General features: G+C 51.3%; 2 protein-coding genes across 15 annotated transcripts; one reads left to right on the forward strand and one right to left on the reverse strand.

Moving 5' to 3' along the window:
- The first annotated feature begins 11,292 nt into the window (after window positions 1–11,292).
- Window positions 11,293–17,077, forward strand: EIF5A (eukaryotic translation initiation factor 5A). 6 transcript variants are annotated; one of them, XM_003912235.3, is made up of 6 exons: window positions 11,293–11,405; window positions 13,909–14,094; window positions 15,326–15,430; window positions 15,651–15,782; window positions 16,185–16,258; window positions 16,429–17,077. In XM_003912235.3, the coding sequence occupies exons 1-5, from the start codon at window positions 11,337–11,339 to the stop codon at window positions 16,245–16,247; spliced, it is 555 nt and encodes a 184-aa protein (XP_003912284.1). In that variant the 5' UTR covers window positions 11,293–11,336; the 3' UTR covers window positions 16,248–16,258; window positions 16,429–17,077. The 6 variants fall into 6 exon arrangements, with proteins under 6 accessions (XP_003912284.1, XP_003912281.1, XP_003912282.1 ...); XM_003912232.3 differs by lacking the exon at window positions 11,293–11,405 and adding an exon at window positions 11,673–12,041; XM_003912233.4 differs by lacking the exon at window positions 11,293–11,405 and adding an exon at window positions 12,239–12,402.
- Window positions 15,374–20,176, reverse strand: GPS2 (G protein pathway suppressor 2). Of its 9 annotated transcripts, none has more exons than XM_009189539.4 (11): window positions 19,943–20,072; window positions 19,567–19,729; window positions 19,097–19,206; window positions 18,900–19,012; window positions 18,689–18,768; window positions 18,515–18,597; window positions 18,180–18,333; window positions 17,992–18,081; window positions 17,823–17,902; window positions 17,644–17,757; window positions 15,398–15,517 (listed from the first exon to the last, which is right to left on the reverse strand). In XM_009189539.4, the coding sequence occupies exons 2-11, from the start codon at window positions 19,658–19,660 to the stop codon at window positions 15,467–15,469; spliced, it is 969 nt and encodes a 322-aa protein (XP_009187803.1). In that variant the 5' UTR covers window positions 19,661–19,729; window positions 19,943–20,072; the 3' UTR covers window positions 15,398–15,466. The 9 variants fall into 9 exon arrangements, with proteins under 9 accessions (XP_021784359.1, XP_009187803.1, XP_021784360.1 ...); XM_021928668.2 differs by having other exon boundaries at window positions 15,400–15,517; window positions 17,644–17,739; window positions 19,943–20,071; XM_003912231.3 differs by lacking the exon at window positions 15,398–15,517 and adding an exon at window positions 16,717–17,459 and having other exon boundaries at window positions 17,644–17,739; window positions 19,943–20,176.
- Window positions 20,177–20,180: the final 4 nt, after the last annotated feature.

The raw sequence follows: 20,180 nt of genomic DNA on the forward strand, positions 1-20,180 counted from the left end.
AAAATTAGCAGGACGTGGTGGCAGGCGCCTGTAATCCCGGCTACTAGGGAGGCTGAGGGAGGAGAATCGCTTGAACTCGGAAGGTGGAGGTTGCGGGGAGCCAAGATCATCCCACTGCACTCCAACCTGGGCAATGGAGCGAGACTCTGTCTCAAAAAAAAAGACCTCCATGAGAATGAAGCTGGGAAGTTAGAGGCGACCTGGGCATCCATCTCTGAGAGTGTGAGGGTGAAATGTGGGTATATACTGTGGAGTGTCATGCAGCAATCAGAAGTACCAGGTTAGGTGTACACATGACAACATGGATGGATTTTTTTTTTTTTTTTTTTTCTTAAGACAGAGTCTTGCTCTTGTCGCCCAGGCTGGAGTGCAATGACGTGATCTCGGCTCACTGCAACCTCCACCTCCCGGGTTCAAGTGATTCTCCTGCCTCAGCCTCCTGAGTAGCTGGGATTACAGGCACCCACCACCACACCTGGCTAATTTTTTGTGTGTGTTTTTAGTAGAGATGGGGTTTCACCATGCTGGCCAGGCTGGTCTTGAACTCCTGACCTCGTGATCCGCCCACCTTGGCCTCCCAAAGTGCTGGGATTACAGGCGTGAGCCAGTGCGCCCGGCTGCCAGGATGCATCTTAAAAACACATTGCTTAGAGAAAAAGGGCTAGAAATAAGATGAGACATATACAACAGGTGGGGGGCGGTGGCTCACGCCTATAATCCCAGCACTTTGAGAGGCTGAGGTGGGATGATTGTTTGCAGCCAGGAGTTTGAGACCAGCCTGGGCCACATAGGGAAACTCCATCTGAACAAATAATTAAAAAAATTAGCCAGGCATGGTGGCACACACCTGTAGTCCCAGCTACTTGGGAGGGGCTGAGGTGGGAAGATTGCTTGGGCCTGGGAGGTAAAGGCTACAGTGAGCTATGATCCTGCCACTGCACTCCAGCCTGGGTGACACAGCAAGACCCTGTCTCAGTAAAAAGTAAAAAAAAAAAAAAAAAAGAAAAAGAAATATACACACACACACACGCACACACACACACAATGACATGACACACATAAAAAGAATCATTCCCACAAACAACAAACCATGTCTCTCAGAGTATATCAAAAACAAAACGTATGCAACATTGTAATTGCTTGTGGAGGAGCAGGGAAGTAAATGGGGTTGGGGGTGTTATAAAAGAAAAAAAATCAAGCCAATGGAGGAATGAATGAAATGTTCTATCCTGCTTAAAACTCTCCAGTGACTTCTCCTTGAAAACTCATAGGGAAAGCTCAAGCCCTTTAGCTTAATTCTAAAGGCCCAAGATCTAATCCACTGCCACCCTGCCCACCCAGGTCTCAAGCACGGCCTCCTGACCAGTCTTCCTGACATTGCTACAAGTGGCTATTGCAGTTTAACTAAAATAAGACTTAAAATTCAGTTCCTAAGTCTCACCAGCCACACTTCGCAAGCTCAATAGCCATATGAGGTTCATGGATACTGTATTAGCACGGATAGAGAACACGCCCACCCTCAGAGAAAGGCCTAGCAGACAGCACTGCTGTTCAACCAACTCTATTTTTTACTTTTATTTTTTTGAGACAGGGTCTCATTCTGTCGCCCAGGCTGGAGTGCAGTGGCACAATCACGGCTCACTGCAGCCCTGACCTTCCCAGGCTCACACGATCCTCTCGCCTCAGCCTCTGCAGTAGCTGGGACTACAGGTTCACATCACCACCCCCGGTTCATTTTTGTAGTTTTGGTAGAGACAGATTTCGCCATGTTGCCCAGGCTGGTGTCTAGCTCTCGGGCTCAACTGATGCCCTCACCCTTGGCCTCCCAAAATGTTAGGATTATAGGCATGAGCCACCATGCCTGGCTTCAAGCATCTCTGTAAATCTCAGTACTCAAGACACTAAATCTTCTGTTCTAAAAGTTTCAGAGATAGTTTCCTCTTTGAATTAATTTCACTGAGATTTCTTGAGTGCTTTCCTCTGACCATCTGGACTGGGAAACAAGTGCACCAGTAACCATCATATCTCAGCGCTGGTTAGCAACTCTGTGGGTCACCTTCTAAAAATATTTCACATAGTTTACAATAAAATATGCATATTCCTTTATTTCTTCAACAAACATTTATTGAGCACCTATTGTGTGCCAGGTGCTAAAATGTGCTAAGGTACAGTAGTGAATTAGACATACAAGATCCCTGTGGCAGGCTGGGAGCACTGACTCACACCTGTAATCCCAGCATTTTGGGAGGCCGAGGCAGGTGGATCATCTGAGGTCAGGAGTTTGAGACCAGCCTAACCAACATGGTGAAACCCTGTCACTACTAAACATACAAAAATTAGCTGGGCTTGGTGGCGTGCACCTGTAAATCCCAGCTACTCAGGAGGCTGAGGCAGGAGAATCATTAGAACCTGGGAGGCGGAGGTTGCAAGTGAGCCGAGATTGCACCACTGCACTCCAGCCTGGGTAACAGAGCAAAAGTCCTGTTGCCAGGCTGGTCTTGAATTTATGGCCTGAAGCAATCCTCCTGCCTCAGCCTCCAGAGTAGCTGAGATTATAGGCATGCGCAACTACGCCTGGCAGTTTTCAAGAATATCTGAATTCTAATCATGGTGAGTGGGTGTAACCACAAGGAAGTAGGAAATATTTATTTTATTTTTTATTTTTTATTTATTTATTTTTTTTGAGACGGAGTCTCGCGCTGTGTCACCCAGGCTGGAGTGCAGTGGCGCGATCTCGGCTCACTGCAAGCTCCGCCTCCCAGGTTCAGGCCATTCTCCTGCCTCAGCCTCCGAGTAGCTGGGACTACAGGCGCCCGCCACCACGCCCGGCTAGTTTTTTGTATTTTTAGTAGAGACGGGGTTTCACCATGTTAGCCAGGATGGTCTCGATCTCCTGACCTCGTGATCCGCCCGCCTCGGCCTCCCAAAGTGCTGGGATTACAGGCTTGAGCCACCGCGCCCGGCCAGGAAGTAGGAAATAAATGTGTATGTCATTAAGACAAGCTAGAACCCAAACAATTGTATTTGAATCTTTTCTTTTTTCCTTCTCTCTTTCTCTTTCTTTCTTTCTTTCTTTCTTTTTTTTTGATGGAGTTTCGCTCTTGTTGCCCAGGTTGGAGTGCAATCTTGGCTCACCGCAACTTCCACCTACCAGGTTGATTCTCCTGCCTCAGCCTCCCAAGTAGTTAGGATTACAGGCATGCACCACCACTTCAGCCACCTTAGGCCTGCAGTGAGTACTCCATGTTGGCCAGGGTTGGTTTCTTTTTTTTTTTTTGAGATCGGAGTCTGGCTCTGTCGCCCAGGCTGGCGCATGGCTGGATCTCCGCCACTGTAAGCCCGGCCCCGGCTTACGCTTATTCTCTTGCCTCAGCCTCCCGAGTAGTTGACTACAGGCGCCCGCCATGTCGCCCGGCTAGTTTTTTTGTATTTTTTTTTAGTAGAGATGGGGTTTCACTGTGTTAGCCAGGATGGTCTCGATCTCCTGACCTCGTGATCCGCCCATCTCGGCCTCCCAAAGTGCTAGGATAACAGGCTTGAGCCACCACGCCCAGCCCAGGCTGGTTTCAAACTCCTGACCTCAGGTGATCCGCCTGCCTCAGCCTCCCAAAGTGCTGGGATTACAGGAGTGAGCCACAGCACCAGGCCATTTCTTTCTTTCTTTCTTTTCTTTCTTTTTTTTTTTTTTTGTGAGACAGAGTTTCTCTCTTGTTACCCAGTCTGGAGTGCAATGGCACAATCTCAGCTTACTGCAACCTCCACCTCCTCGGTTCAAGCAATTCTCCTGCCTCAGCTTCCTGAGTAGCTGGGATTACAGGCATGTGCCACCGTGCCTGGCTAATTTTTGTACTTTTAGTAGAGACGGGGTTTTGCCACGTTGACCAGGCTGGTCTCAAACTCCTGACCTCAGGTGATCTGCCCACCTCAACCTCCCAAAGTGCTAGGATTATAGGGGTTAGCCATCGCGCCCGGCCAAATCATTTCTCTCTCTCTCTTTTTTTTTTTTTTTTTTTTTTTTTTTGAGCCTCCTGAGTAGCTGAGATTATAGGCATGTGCCACCACACCTGGCTAATTTTTTTGGATTTTTATTTTTTTAATTTTTTTTTAGGAGATGGAGTCTCGCTGTGTCACCCAGGCTGGAGTGCAGTGGCTCAATCTCAGCTCACTGCAACCTCCACCTCCTGGGTTCAAGCCATTCTCCTGCTTCAGCCTCCCGAGTAGCTGGGACTACAGGTGAGCACCACCACACCCAGCTAATTGTTGTATTTTTAGTAGAGATGGGGGTTTCACCATGTTGGCCAGGCTGGTCTCGAACTCCTGACCTCAAGTGATTTGCCCGCCTCGGCCTCCCAAAGTGCTAGGATTACAAGCTTGAGCCACCATGCCCGCTTGTGTATTTTTTTTTTTTTTTAAGTAGAGACAGTGTTTCACCATATTGGCCAGGCTGGTCTCGAACTCCTGACCTCGTGATCCACCTGCCTCGGTGTCCCAAAGTGCTGGGATTATAGGCGTGAGCCACCGTGCCTGGCCGAATCATTTCTCAAGGAGGAAACTTTTTTTTTTTTTTTCCTTGAGACAGAGTCTCACTCTGTCGCCCAGGCTGGAGTGCAGTGGTGCGATCTCAGCTCGCTGCAACCTCTGCCTCCTGGGTTCAAGTGATTCTCCTGCCTCAGCCTCCCGAGTAGCTGGAACTACTGGTGCGTGCCACCACACCCGGCTTATTTTTTGTATTTTTAGTAGAGAAGGGGTTTCACCGTGTTAGCCAGGATGGTCTCGATCTCCTGACCTCTGATCCGCCTGCCTCGGCCTCCCAAAGTGCTGGGATTACAGGCGTGAGCCACTGCACCCGGCTCAAGAAGGAAACTTCTATGTGAACAGAAGAGAAATGCTTAATATGTAAATTAGACAGAAGGTCAGGTTGGGCGCAGTGGCTCACACCTATAATCCCCGCACTTTGGGAGGCCGAGACGGGTGCATCATGAGGTCAGGAGTTTAAGACCAGCCTAACCAAGATGATGAAACCCCGTCTCTACTAAAAATACACAAATTAGCCGGGCATGGTGGTGGCACGCACCAGTAGCGAGACTCCATCTCAAACAAAAAAAAAAAAAGAAAAAAAAGAAGGTCAAAGAGAGGCTCTCCAACAGTTTTCAGAGAAGCCCTGATCCATGGTTATTAATATTCCAGGATTCTTCTTTTTTTTTTTTTTTTTTTTTTTTTTTGTGAGACGGAGTCTCGCTCTGTCACCCAGGCTGGAGTGCAGTGGCCGGATCTCAGCTCACTGCAAGCTCCGCCTCCCGGGTTCCCGCCATTCTCCTGCCTCAGCCTCCCGAGTAGCTGGGACTACAGACGCCCGCCACCTCGCCCGGCTAGTTTTTTGTATTTTTTTAGTAGAGACGGGGTTTCACCATGTTAGCCAGGATGGTCTTGATCTCCTGACCTTGTGATCCGCCCGTCTCGGCCTCCCAAAGTGCTGGGATTACAGGCTTGAGCCACCGCGCCCGGCCTCCAGGATTCTTCTTGAAGAGAAGACAGGCCTTTTTTACACTAAAGACAAATGTACTAAGCTCTTAGAGTTGTATGGTACTAGTCCTGAAGGAGGTGCAGCTAATTACCTTGCCTTGATTTCAAGGCTCTTTGAGCTTTGTCTTTTCACTCCCCCTCCTCCGCCCCCCGAGATGAATTTTCACTCTTGTTGCCCAGGATAGAGGCAATGTCACAATCTTGGCTCACAGCAACCTCCACCTCCCGGGTTCAAGTGATTCTCCTGCCTCAGCCTCCCGAGTAGCTGGGATTACAGGCACGCGCTACCATATCCGGCTCATTTTCTTTTTTTTTTTTTTTTTAGTAGAGACGGTGTTTCTCCACATTGGTCAGACTGGTCTCAAACTCCTGATCTCTGGTGATCTGCCCACCTCAGCCTCCCAAAGTGCTGGGATTACAGGCGTGAGTCACCACACCTGGTCTCATTTTTTTTTTTTTTTTTTTAATAGAGAGAGAATGAACAGATGGACCAACCAATATGGATATTCCATTGTCTTAGGTAATTTCAATTCATTTGTAAATAATCTGATACTGCCATATCTTTGTCAGTCTATTATGAATCTGGTTAGCTTAAGTCAGGTGTATCTTTATTCAACATTAAATTGATATTTATAACATACCAAGTATTTGCCAGGCACAATTCTAGGAGCTGAGTACATGGTAGTGAACAAAACAAACAGGTTCCCATCCCTTATACAGATTTATTCTAATGAGGAAAACTAGACATTAATAAAATAATTATATAAATATATGAATATCAACAATAAATGCTATATTTGCTGTGACAGCATGTAACACAGGAAGCTGACTTAGTATGCTAGGTCAAGAAAGGATTCCCTGAGGAAGTCACTTGAGTTGGCCAAAGAAATGTGGACCTTGGTCGGGCGCGGTGGCTTAAGCCTGTAATCCCAGCACTTTGGGAGGCCAAGACAGGCGGATCACGAGGTCAGGAGATCGAGACCATCCTGGCTAACAAGGTGAAACCCCATCTCTACTAAAAAATACAAAAAAAACAACTAGCCGGGCGAGGTGGCGGGTGCCTGTAGTCCCAGCTACTCAGGAGGCTGAGGCAGGAGAATGGCGTAAACCCAGGAGGCGGAGCTTGCAGTGAGCCGAGATCCGGCCACTGCACCCCAGCCTGGGCGACAGAGCGAGACTCCATCTCAAAAAAAAAAAGAAAAGAAAAAGAAATGTGGACCTTTCAAAGCTGAAGACTCTACCTGATTCCATAAACACAACACCACTGGTGGCCTTCCCAGGGGTTATCTTGTCATGCCACAATTCTACATGATATTTTGCCCTTGTTTTTCTCTGTGTATGCCTCAGTCTTCTGTCCAGATTATCTATGCTTCTAGATTGAATGGACGCTCCTGGGGGCTGTGAATACCCAACCCCTTTTTGATATCATGGAGCTTCTGCCTTACCCTTAGCTTGGTCAAGACACTTAGTCAATGTCTCAGAGAAATGAACTGGTTAAGACTGTCAGGCTGAGCGCAGCGGCTAACGCCTGTAATTCCAACACTTTGGGAGGCGGAGGCAGGCAGATCACCTGAGGTCAGGAGTTTGAGACCAATACAATACAACGGTAGAACCCCCATCTCTACTAAAATACACAAAAAAAAAAGATTAGCCAGGTGTAGTGGCACACACCTGTAGTCCCAGCCACTTGGGAGGCTGAGGCAGGAGAATTGCTTGAACCCAGGAAGCAGAGGTTACAGTGAGCTGAGATTGTGCCACTAGAGTGAAAACTCTTGTCTAAAAAAAAAAAAAAAAAAAGCCTGTTGGCCAGGCACCGTGGCTTATGCCTATAATCCCAGCAGTTTGATCACTGGAGCCCAGGAGTTCAAGACCAGCCTGAGCAACATGATGAAACCTCATCTCCATAAAAATTACAAAAATTAGCCGGAGGCAGTGGTGTGCACCTGTAGTTCCAGCTACTCAGGAGGCTGAGGTGGGCGGATCACCAGACTCTGGGAGGCAGAGGCTGCAGTGAGTCATGATGGTGACACTGCACTCCAGTCTGAATGACAGAGTGAGACCCTGTCTCAAAAAAAAAAAAAAAGTGGCTGGGTGTGGTGGCTCATGCCTGTAATCCCAACAATTTGGGAGGCGGAGGCAGATGGATCACCTGAGGTCAAGAGTTTGAGACCAGCCTGGTCAACATGGTGAAACCTCGACTCTACTAAAAATACAAAAAATTAGCTGGGCATGGTGGCACGTGCCTGTAATCCCAGCTACTCAGGAGGCTGAGGTGGGAGAATCGCTTGAACCCAGGAGGCGGAGGTTGCAGTGAGCCAAGATCTCACCATTGCACTCCAGAGTGAGACTCCGTCTCAAAAAATAAATAAATAAAAGTGACCAGGCACCGTGGCTCACACCTGTAAATCCAGCAGTTTGGGAGGCTGAGGCGGGCGAATCACGAGGTCAGGAGTTCAAGACAAGTGTGGCCAACATGGTGAAACTTTGTCTCTACTAAAAGTATAAAAAATTAGCTGGGCATGGTGGCAGGTGCCTGTAATCCCAGCTACTTAGGAGGCTGAGGCAGGAGAATTGCTTGAACCCGGGAGGCGGAGGTTGCAGTGTGCAGAGATCGCGCCACTGCACTCTAGCTGGAGTGATAGGGCGAGAATCTATCTCAAAAAAAAAAAGTAATAATGCTGCTTTGAACATTTATGTACAACATTTCTCTCTCTCTTTTTTTTTTTTTTTTCTGAGACAGGGTTTTACTCTGTTACCCAGGCTGGAGTGCAGTGGTGTGATCACAGCTCACTACAGCCTTGAACTCCTAAGCTCGGGCAATCCTCCCACTTCAGCCTCCCCAGTAGCTGGGACTACATATACATATGACCACGCCTGGCTAATTTTTAATTTTTTAATTTTTTAATTTTTTTTTTGTGATGGAGTTTTGCTCTTGTTGCCCAGGCTGGAGTGCAATGGCATGATCTCAGCTCATCGCAACCTCTGCTTCAAGCGATTCTCCTGCCTCAGCCTCGCGATTAGCTGGGATTACAGGCATGCGCCACCACACCAGGTTAATTTTGTATTTGTAGTAGAAACGAGGTTTCTCCATTTTGGTCAGGCTGGTGTCGAACTCCTGACCTCAGGTGATCCACCTGTCTCAGCCTCCCAAAGTGCTGGGATTACAAGCGTGAGCCACCGCGCCCAGCTAGTCTAGATATTTTCTAACAGTGGAATCATAGAATATGCGACCTTTTGCATCTTGGCTTTTTTCACTTAGCATAATGTTTTCCAATATTCATCCAGTTATATATAGTATGTACTTCATCTCTTTTTAAGGCTAAATAATATTCCACTGTATAGATCTACCACATTTAAAAAACCATTCATCTATTGAAGACATTTGGGTTCTCTCCACCTTTTTTGCTACTGTGAATAACTACTGCTATGAACGCTCACATGCCCAGATTTGCTCTGAGTACCTGTTTTTAATTCATTGGGAGTATATATACGTTGGAGTGGAACATTGGAGTGGTCACGGGAACAATAAATACTTTGAGAAAAGCAGGTGTTGGACTTTTGAACAATGTACTTACAAAGTTTTATTTTTTTCTTTTTTTTTTTACAAAGGAAAGGGCATGAATTTCAGAAAATTGAGGGCAAGTAGCTAGGGGTTAGTGTAACAGGCTACACAAATGTAATAATTCAATCTAGTGTTTGCAGTTCACATGTATCATGTCACAAGACTTTTTTTTTTTTTTTTTTTTTTAGAAACAAGGCTGCTGCCCAGGCTCAAGTGCAGTGGTGGGGATTATAGCTCACCGAAGCCTCGAACTCCTAGACTCAAGCTATCCCTCTACCTCAGCCTCTCAAGAAAGAAGAGTAGCTAGGTCTACAGGCACCAGCCACTGAGCTGAGCTTTTCTTGTTTTTGTTTTTTTAATTTTTTATTTGTAGAGATGGACCCTTGTTATGTTGCCCAGTGTCGTCTGTGACTGCTAGCCTCACGGGAGCCTCCCATCCCCGCCTCGAAAAAAGCTAAGACTACAGGTATGAGCCACTATGCCCAGCCCACGCTGCAGAATTTTTGCAACGTCCTGAAAAATTGGGAAGTTCAGGCATAATTATTCTTATTTTATGGGAAAATAATTAAGGCAGAGCTATCTGAAGTAATTCCTTAAAGACACAAAAGAAGGATGAGATCCCAAGATCTTTGGTCGCTTGTTTCCGTCCTTTTTTTTTTTTTTTGAGATGGAGTATTGCTCTGTCGCCCAGGCTGGAGTGCATTGGCGAGATCTCGGCTCACTGCAGTCTCCGTCTTCTGGGTTCAAGCGATTCTCCTGCCTCAGCCTCCTGAGTAGCTGGGATTACAGGCGCCCGCCACCATGCCCGGCTAATGTTTGTATTTTTAGTGGGGATGGGGTTTCACCATGTTGGTCAGGCTGATCTGGAACTCCTGACCTCAAGTGGTCTGCCCGCCTTGGCCTCCCAAAGTGCTGGGATTACAGGTGTGAGTCACCGCGCCCGACCACTTGTTTCAGTCTTGTTATCCAACAAGGCAGCCATGAAAGTAGTGCAAGACTGTAGTCCCAGCTACTCGGAGGCTGAGGCAGGAGAATGGCGTGAACCCGGGAGCGGGAGGCGGAGCTTGCAGTGAGCCGAGATCGCGCCACTGCACTCCAGCCTGGGCGACACAGCAAGACTCCGTCTCAAAAAAAAAAAAAAAAAAAAAAGAAAGTAGTACAAGAAACCCAGGAATTGGAAGAAGACTGCTAAGTTTTGGGAAAAGCGAAATGGGGGGCGGAGTGGGGGAGGGCAAAGAAAATAAAGTTGGGAAAATAGATCGTCTCCAGCCTCACGGTCTCCTATGATTAAGACAATGTCAATGTAATTTAACACACCACTCTCGCTGTGTCGCCCAGGCTGGAGTGCAGTGGGGTGATCTCAGCTCACTACAACCTCCACCTCCTGGGTTCAAGCGATTCTCCTGCCTCTGCCTCCCGAGTAGCTGGGATTACAGGCGCCCGCCACCACGCCTGGCTAATTTTTTTGTATTTTCAGTAGAGACGGGGGTTTCACTACGTTGGCCAGGCTGGTCTTGAACTCCTGAACTTGTGATCCGCCCACCTGGGCCTCCCAAAGTCCTGAGATTACAGGCCTGAGCCACCGCGCCCGGCCTACCACTATTTTACTTATGTATTATTTATTTATGTTTTTGAGACTGAGTTTCGCTCTTGTTGCCCAGGTTGGAGTGCAATGGCGCAATCTCGGCTCACGGCAACCTCCACATCCCGGGTTCAAGCGATTCTCCTGCCCCAGCCTCCCGAGTAGCTGGGATTATAGGTATGCGCCGCCACGCCTGGCTAATTTTGTATTTTTAGTAGAGATAGGGTTTCTCCACGTTGGTCAGGCTGGTTTCGAACTCTCGACCTCAGGTGATCCGCCCGCCTCGGCCTCCCAAAGTGCTGGGATTACAGGTGTCAACCACCACGCCCTGCCCACCACTCTTTTTTTATAGACAATTTTTTCTGAAGGATCTCGTAGACAATTCTTTTGGGAACCGCAGAGCACAGTTGGGGAAAACACAGTAATACCATCTAAGTCTCTTTACTGAGGACCTCAAAGCGGAATGGCCTCTACCGATGCCATAGAGACCAATACGGACTGCGGGTTTAAACAAGATGGTGTCCGCCGCAGCACCGCTCTATCTTCCCGGGTGAACTCTATGGCAGAGCATAGATAGGCGTTCGATTTAGAGAAGTGAAGCCGAGATGGGTGGGAACCCGACCACACTACCGCGCTAGGAAGAGTGGGGCGGAAAGACATCTTCCGCGCATGTGTGGAACTGGGGGGACTGATTCCAAGACAAGGGGCCCACCCCCCAGAGCAAGTTTTCTGAAACGTGTGAGTCGTTTAAGTTCAGTTAAAGCCGAAGTGGGGCGTATCCTGAGACGCATGCGTTCTAGACGAGACAAGTGATCCAGCGGCGTGGTCTTTTCAACGCCCGGCGTACACACGACGTCTGAGGTGGAAGGGGCGTTTAGGATTCCGAACACGCATGCGTTCTGAGACCCAGGCGTTTCCTTTAGAGGGTGTGGAGTGCAGGGCTCCGTATTGCGCAGGCGCAAGGACTGTCCGGTAGGACAAGCGGTCTATCAAGGGGAGGGAAGAGGAGGTTGAAGAGATTAAAAAACCGGGGGCGCCTGCGCGTTGCAGATTAGTTGAAGACGCTCAGGGTTTGTGAGGGGCGGGGTCACGTATGCGCGTCATTGGCCGGGTAGGTGGGAGGGAGGGTGGAGATGGGGAGGGTGTGTGCGCTTGCGCAGTGCGGGGGTGGAGGGCGGAGGAGAGAGATAGCACGCTTGCGCGGCTGTCATAGGGCTGCTTGGTTGGTCAGTGGGGAGTCGGCGCCTGCGTACTAAGACCCGTGTGCAGCAGCGGCGGCGGCGGTAGAGGCGGCGGCGGCGGCGGCAGCGGGCTCGGAGGCAGCGGTTGGGCTCGCGGCGAGCGGACGGGGTCGAGTCAGTGCGTTCGCGCGAGGTGAGAGCGGGCAGGGCGCGCGTGCGCGGTATCTTGGTTTGGGCCCGGGAGAAGATGGAACGGCGCGGGGGTCGGGGAGGGGGCAGAGGGGAGCGGCGGCCGCCGCCGCACGGGTTCAGCCGGAGAGCGGCGCGAGGTGCGGAGAGGCGCGGGCGCGCGCCCCGGTTGGCGCGCGGGGTGACGGTTGGGGCTGGCCCGGTGACGTTGGAGCGACGCAGGGCGGGGGACGGCGAGCCGCGAGGCAGCCACGCGGGAGAGGCCGCCAGGCGGCCACGCCGGGGCGAGGGCCAGAGGCCAGATCGGCCCACCGGGGCAAGGGTACCTGGGCCGTTGAGGACCCGGCGCAGCGCGGCCACGTGAGGTGGGGGAGGGGGCTATTCGGTGAGAGGGCATGATGGGGGGGGTTGGCGGACGGCCGGGGGGAGGGGAGGCGGCGTGGCTCCGGCCTGGCGCAGTCTCTGAGGAGGGGGCGGCCGCGGCACCGGAAGTGCCCCCCACGGGAGGCTGCCCTCGGGGTCGCAGGCCGCATGGCCGAGCGTGGACCGGGGCCGCATGGCAGCGCGGGGACCCCTCCCCCCCAGGTCCCGGCCACCGGAAGCCCAGAACGGCCACATGGTCTGCAGGAGCCGGCAACCCCTAGCGCGGGGAGAGCTAGCCCTCGCGGGGTGTCCTAGGGGGCCTGGGATTTTGAGAAGTGGGAGAAGCCGGAGGCTCGGGTCCTGATCACCCCGGAGGGCATGCTGCTGGCATATGTTAGCGCTTCCCAACCTCAAGGGCCCCTGGAGCTTTCCTGCAAAACCCTCCTGTGAAGTGTGGCGGCCAGCCAGGTGTAAGTGGCACTCCTTCGAGCTGGGAGGCCGGAGAAATGGGGAAACAGGGCGTTTGGACAGGAGCCCAACTCTTCTGTCGGCCCGGGCGGACAGCGCCTTCAAGTCTCCGGCAGATGAGTTTCCCACCGTGATAGGCATTCTTCACCTTGTCACTGTCTTCCCGTTGTAACTGGTTTGGGAGTTCCACGGTTTCGAAGTCCTTAACTCTACTAGCCTAGTATGATTTTCTACTACTCACTACTACCAACCTTTTGCTTTCATTTTATTGTCATTCACCACCCCCCACCTCTCCCACTTTCTACTGACTGTACTGGCCCGGCCTGAAAAGCCGACAGGACAGATGCATCCTGGGAAAAGTGGGAGGGCCTTCCAGGAGAGGCTGGGTTCCTGGGTTCTCTTTGGGAACCAAGATCGAGGTGTTTGGCAGGGGGATCATTTCGGAAACAACTTTGCTTTCTCCCCCTTGGCTTGTTGCAAGTGCATGTTGGCGAGGCGGGAATCCCCCAAAGAGGCCTTGTGGTTTCCTGTAGCAGTGACTGGTTTGTGTGTGGATGGAGGGGGGGCGGTGTAACAGATGGGTGGGGCCTTGTCCTCCGGTCTCCACCCTCCCCCCCACATTAGCCCTGCCCTTTTGCTGGATCATAGCTGCTCACCTAATTATAGCCCTGGCTGTGTGTGGGGAAGAGGGGTGGTTGGTTTCAGTGGCAAGTAACACCTGAGTCCTCCCCGCTCCCAGGAAGTAGGCCTTTTCTCATCTCTGAGATTTGACATTCCAGCTCCCTAGAGCCTTCCTTTCCCAAGCCACCACTCTAACTTTGATTTATGCGGGAGAAACCAGCTATTCCACCCTCCCATACACACACCAGTTCTTGAGTATATTTGAGCCCAGTCAGTATTTTAAGTTCAGGAACTTTGACTTTATTTTAGGTGGGTAATGGAATAAAGAGTTGGGAAAATGTTTCTAGAGAGAAATGGGATAGATTGGAGGTCCTGTTAACCTCCATGCTTATTCACTTCAGTTCTCTTCTTGGCTCTAGTTGGAATCGAAGCCTCTTAAAATGGCAGATGATTTGGACTTCGAGACAGGAGATGCAGGGGCCTCAGCCACCTTCCCAATGCAGTGCTCAGCATTACGTAAGAATGGCTTTGTGGTGCTCAAAGGCCGGCCATGTAAGATCGTCGAGATGTCTACTTCGAAGACTGGCAAGCACGGCCACGCCAAGGTTAGAATTTCACCTCCACATCTTGCCTTCCCCGTGCCTCCAGTATCCTTGGCGCTCCCAGCAGCAAGCTGCCAACAGTGCTGACTTTCCTTTAACTCTGCTTTTACTGTCTGATTCTTTTTGTTTAGCACTCAGCCTTCATACCCATTCAGACAACTACACCTGCTCCCCAGTCTTCAGCCTCTTCTGTGGTTACCCTTCTGTCCCCCCATCATTATCTGGTAGTCCCTCCGTTTCTCCAGCTTTGTGCCAGTCTCTTAACTTCAATTGGTAGGCCTTTATGCTCTAGCTATTCAGTTGCTCCTTCCTTATTATTGGTTTTCACTTTTTCTTCCCTTGAGCCATTGTAGCTGGTTGTTTCCATCACGTTGCCCAGGGTTTCTCCAATTCTACCAGAATGTGGCCTTCCCCTGGAGGGACTCCTGCGTTAATTCTGAGCTTTCAGATCACCTTGCTGCTTCGTTCCCCAGTTCTAGCTTTCCCTTTGGAACTCTGATGCAGAATCAAACTGCCCCTACCTGTCCCATCCCACTCTCCTTGGGTTCCTTGAGCCTCCATGCTGTCATGGGTTTTAACATTCTTGCTAGCACTTCCCTCATCATCTCAGATTTTTCCTGTCTCTAGAAGTTCAACTTGGTTCGTTCTTGTTGAGTTTCTTGTGGTGTTTTTCCTTAATCAGTTTTTCCATCTTTTGACTTGACACTGATCTTGGGTTATTCCCTAGTGTCTGGATCCTTCTCTGTGCTCTTCTGGCTTCCTTATTTTCTAGCTACATAGTTATTTCTGATCTCCCTGCAAGTCCTTTTTTCTCTTCAGCTCTTTCACATTTCTTATTTTCTTATCTTTCCCCTTCTACCTTCCTTATTTCCCAATTTCTCAGCTCCTTCTCCTGGTGTCCAGAAAACTCTTCCAAACTTTTACCCAGACTCCTCCCACTACCCTAGACTCCTAGCCTCTTATCTTTTATCAAGGTAACCGTCTTCTCTAAGCCTGCCATGCAGTTTTCTCTTGTGCTGTCAACCCCAATCTCAACGGTGGTTTTTAGCCTCTGTTGTTTTGTTTTCTTTAAGAGGCTTTACTGTTTCTTGAGTTGACTGGTTCAATTCCAATACTCCAGTCTTTGCCCCAACAATGTAGTCTGACTTCCCTCATCAGGCAAGGTCACTTGGCGCCTTTGTTTCCTCCGTCTTAAGAGTTCGGTTGGGTTTCTCTTTGTGATGCTCACATACAGGTCCACCTGGTTGGCATTGACATCTTCACTGGGAAAAAATATGAAGATATCTGCCCGTCAACTCATAACATGGATGTCCCCAACATCAAAAGGAATGACTTCCAGGTATGTAGATGGTTTGGATGAGGATGGGTTAGCCGTTCATTGTGGAGGGAGAAGTTGGGGGATAGGGACTGACCAGGAGAGCTTGTGCTGGGAGAGGAAGGAAATGGCAGGAGAGGTTATTTGGTATTAGTTTGCTATCACTCCAGTTTGTCTATCAGAGCCTTTATTCTCAGCCTCCCTGGGCCTACTACCTTCAGCTTCCTTCCCTATCTGCCCCCAGCTGATTGGCATCCAGGATGGGTACCTATCACTGCTCCAGGACAGTGGGGAGGTACGAGAGGACCTTCGTCTCCCTGAAGGAGACCTTGGCAAGGAGATTGAGCAGAAGTACGACTGTGGAGAAGAGATCCTGGTATGGTGCCTCCCTGCTTTTTCTTTCCTTTTTTTTTTGGAGATGGAGTCTTGTTCTGTTGCCCAGGCTGGAGTGCAGTGGCGCAATCTCGACTCACTGCAAGCTCTGCCTCCCGGGTTCTCGCCGTTCTCCTGCCTCAGCCTTCTGAGTAGCTGGGACTACAGGAGCCCGCCACCACATGCGGCTAATTTTTTGTATTTTTAGTAGAGACAGGGTTTCACCACGTTAGCCAGGATGGTCTTGATTTTCTGACCTCGTGATCCGTCCACCTTGGCCTCCCAAAGTGCTGGGATTACAGGCGTGAGCCACCGCGCCCGGCCCCCTCCCTGCTTTTGTGCTCAGCTTTGTTCTGAACGTTTCTTCCTGAGCTCAGACATCTCCTGGCTCTCTCTTGCTCCTCAGATCACGGTGCTGTCTGCCATGACAGAGGAGGCAGCTGTTGCAATCAAGGCCATGGCAAAATAACTGGCTCCCAGGTGAGTGTGACAAATCCCTCACTGTCCCCTTCACATTTTGTTGTCCTCAGCAGATCTGCTCTAGTCTTAATTGTTCCAGGCTTACTTTGTGCCCCTAGCCTGGCCCTGTCCTCCCTATCCTTCCTGTTGAAGGTATTATCCTATCTTACTAATTTCTCTCTCCTACCTAGGGTGGCGGTGGTGGCAGCAGTGATCCTCTGAACCTGCAGAGGCCCCCTCCCCCAGCCTGGCCCGGCTCTGGCCTGGTCGTAGGCTGGACTCCTCCTACACAATTTATTTGACGTTTTATTTTGGTTTTCCCCACCCCCTCAATCTGTCGGGGAGCCCCTCCCCTTCACCTAGCTCCCTTGGCCAGGAGCAAGCGAAGCCGTGGCCTTGGTGAAGCTGCCCTCCTCTTCTCCCCTCACACTACACCCCTGGTGGGGGAGAAGGGGGTGGGTGCTGCTTGTGGTTTAGTCTTTTTTTTTTTTTTTTTTTTTTTTTTTTTTTTTTTAATTCAATCTGGAATCAGAAAGTGGTGGATTCTGGCAAATGGTCCTTGTGCCCTCCCCACTCAGCCCTGGTCTGGTCCCCTGTTGCCCATAGCCCTTTACCCTGAGCACCACCCCAACAGACTGGGGACCAGCCCCCTCCCCTGCCTGTGTCTCTCCCCAAACCCCTTTAGATGGGGAGGGAAGAGGAGGAGAGGGGAGGGGACCTGCCCCCTCCTCAGGCATCTGGGAGGGCCCTGCCCCCGTGGGCTTTACCCTTCCCTGCGGGCTCTCTCCCCGACACATTTGTTAAAATCAAACCTGAATAAAACTACAAGTTTAATATGAAGCCCCCAACTCAGCTGCTTATTTGAATTAAATGGGTATATTTGGAAGCTACAAAAAGACTGAACTCTGCCACTGAGTTCATTGGAACCCGCTGTCTATCACTGACTTGCTGTGGACCTGCCAGTCATCCCCCCACCCCCCAAGCAGCCTTGACCTATTCCAGACAGTTGGGTGGGAGGCAACACAAACAGCAGCAGCCAGGGTCAGTGGCAGGTAGATTTTATTGGCCTGGGACACACGGGGGGTACCCTCACCCACAGTGGGGCAGGGGGCATGATGTTGAAGATATAATCTGATGGTCACTTGTGGTAGAATCGCGGGTTCTGGCTGTGTTGGATGAAGGGGAGCCGAGGGCCAGGTTGGCTGGTAGCTGCAAAGCCCGACTGGCGGTGGTGATGAAAAGAGGGCTTTGTCACTGGGCGTACTCTCCCACCTAATGCCCTACTGGTAACCACCCCCAGAGAGGAAGAAAAACCAGGTGATGTGGACCACCGGTCCTACCTAATCCTGCTTTTCTGGATCCCTAGTGTAGGAATTCTGACAGGTAAATTTTATTATCATTCTTACCTTTCCTGCTGGTTGCATCTGCACAGGGAGCTGTGGGGAAGCAAGGAGTCCAGGGGCTGGATGCAGAGCCTGGGGGTGCATGGGGCGCAGAGAGGACTGCAGAGAAGAGAGGGCCTGAGGCATACTGAAGCTCCCCTTAACATATCCCTAACCCTGACCTCCCAAGGTGCCATACTCACTGAGTCGGAGAAGCCAGTCTGCTGGTTAGCATGTTCCATCTGCTTTTGCAAGGACAGGGCACCACCAGGCTGGAGGAAACCTACGTGGGGAAGAGGGGCATGTGAGATGAGAATGAAACAGGGAGGGGAGGACCCAGAGAGCTAGAGCTCCTGCATGGGATGTTATCACCTGTCTGAGTGGGCTGAAAGTGGCCGTGCACAGCATAGGGCTGTGGCTGTGGCTGAGATAGGTACTGCACTGCAGGGAATGCTGAAGGAGCTGAGAAAGGAAAAGACAGAGCCATTAAAACCTTTTACTCAATGGCATTCCTCCTTTGACGTTGAGGAAGGCCAAGCCCCATCCCTCCTATTACTCACCTCTGAGCTGCTGACTAGGACTATAAGCTGGCTGTGTGGGCCCATAGTGAGGTGGGGGCTGAGCAGTCCCATAGGCACCACCAGGACTGCCTTGGAATTGTCCATGCTCTGGTGTCCCCGCAAAAGCAGCTGCTGAGCCCACATAGTGCCGGGTCTAAGGAGGGAGAATGAGAATTCGCCTATAAACCTGAAAGCTGAAACCCAGTGACTTGTGTGTATCTGTATGCCCCATTTCCCCCTAAACTTAAGTGCTTGATATGTTTATGACTTGAATACTGGTGGCAAGGATGCATGGATGGAAGCAATAGGGGCTGGGCATCCAATCCTACTCTCACCGTAAGCACTTGGGGTCCAAACATTTGTTTGGCTCTGTCAGCTGCCATGAGGGTGCCTGGGCGATTGTGTCCTCCAGGGCTCCCTAGAAAGGGAGAAGGGCTTCATGATGCTGAAATGGGAGGCTGCAACCTGTAAGAAGGCCGGTTCCATCAGGTGGTCTCTTTAGTCCTCACCCTGCATGCTGAGGAGATGAGTTCCTGTGTGGACAGTCAGGCTCTGCTGGTATGCAGCTGATGTCAGGGTGGTCAGGTCACTGGAGAGAGACGAAGGCAGGTCAAAGCCAAGGACAGATGCCTTCTCTTTCGCCATTAAACACTAGTTCTTTTATTACTTGATCCCAGTTCCACTTGGCCCCCATTTCAGTTTTTAGCACTCTGATCCCACCTCTGTTCCTTTCGCCTCCGTTTTTCTTCCTCATGTAAAACTTTCTTCAGCTGCAGGAAAAGCTGATGCTTCTCTTCCTGTAGGGCCAAAAGCTTCTCCTCCAACTTCAGAATCTGGGAGGGAGTGGGAAGAGAAGATGAAGGCAGGGAGAGTCAAGGGAAGAAATCAAAGCTGGGAGAGTTCAAGGGACTGCTTACTTGTTCCTTGGTCTCCTCTAGTGACATTCTCTCTTCCATCTCCTTTTTCTTCCTTCTCTCCTGTTCTTCCTTCATCTTCTGTTCCATCATCTTATCCACCTCTTCTTCCTCTGGAGAATCAGGCAGAATGAAGAGGAGGCAGGGTAGTGAAAACAGTTCCAACGTTAGATTGAAGACCAGCAAAACCCAGTCATCCCAACACGCCTGTGCGCTCTTTGCCTCGAGGGGACAAGCTCCCCCATCGCTGCAATAGGGAACGGAGAGGCTTTATCAGGTGCTCTCCAAGGTCCTTCCCGTCTCAAGGGTTCTGGAGCGTGGACCAGGACGCTTAAATCCCACCACAACGGGGCTATTCCTTCCCTCCTCTGCGCTCGGCAGCGGGCTCACTGGTTGGCCGCTGGGTTGAGGCCAACCCTGAGGTACAGGAGCCATTCTGGGCCGTGTGTCCCCCCGCTATGGCCCCGGCTCACCCTGCCGCTTGCGCTCCCGCTCCATCATAATGTGCCGGTGCAGCGCCCTGGCCATGGCGTTGGAAAGCTTGGGGCGCTCCAGGAGTGCGGGCATGGTGCTGCCGTGGGCGCTCGGGCCGTGGGCGCCCGGCTCTGTCTCTGACTGCCAGACCTCAGACGGCGCCTGCGGGGAGGCGGGCGCTCAGAGGGGGCCGCGCCCGGCCCAGGCGGAAGCCCGTCCGCCCGACCCGCTCGCCGCCCCGGTCACGTGTCCCAGGAGCCCGCCACCCGGCCGGGCCCGCAGCCCCCGCTCCACCGCGCGCGCGGGCGGCGCCGGGATCCCCGACTCGGTGCTGCCGCTCCCTGCCCAGCCAGCCCGGACGCCAGCCCTCCCTACCCGCCTTCTCTGCGCTTTCTCAGCAGCTCCGGCGCGCCCTGGCCCGTGCGTCACATCCGGCGGCCCGGCCAAGTCCTTCCGGAGTCACGTCTGCGGCCGACCTCACGGGTTGGGTGAGAGAAAGCGGAAGCGCGCTGCGACGGGTGCCCGCGGCGTCCAAACCCCGTAGCCGGGAACGCGGGCGACGAGGGCTGTAAACTGGTCTTGGCATCCTCAGCTCTCTTTAATTTCGCGGGCC

Source organism: Papio anubis, chromosome 17, assembly GCF_008728515.1.
Source record: "Papio anubis isolate 15944 chromosome 17, Panubis1.0, whole genome shotgun sequence".
NCBI classification, from domain to species: Eukaryota; Metazoa; Chordata; class Mammalia; order Primates; family Cercopithecidae; genus Papio; species Papio anubis.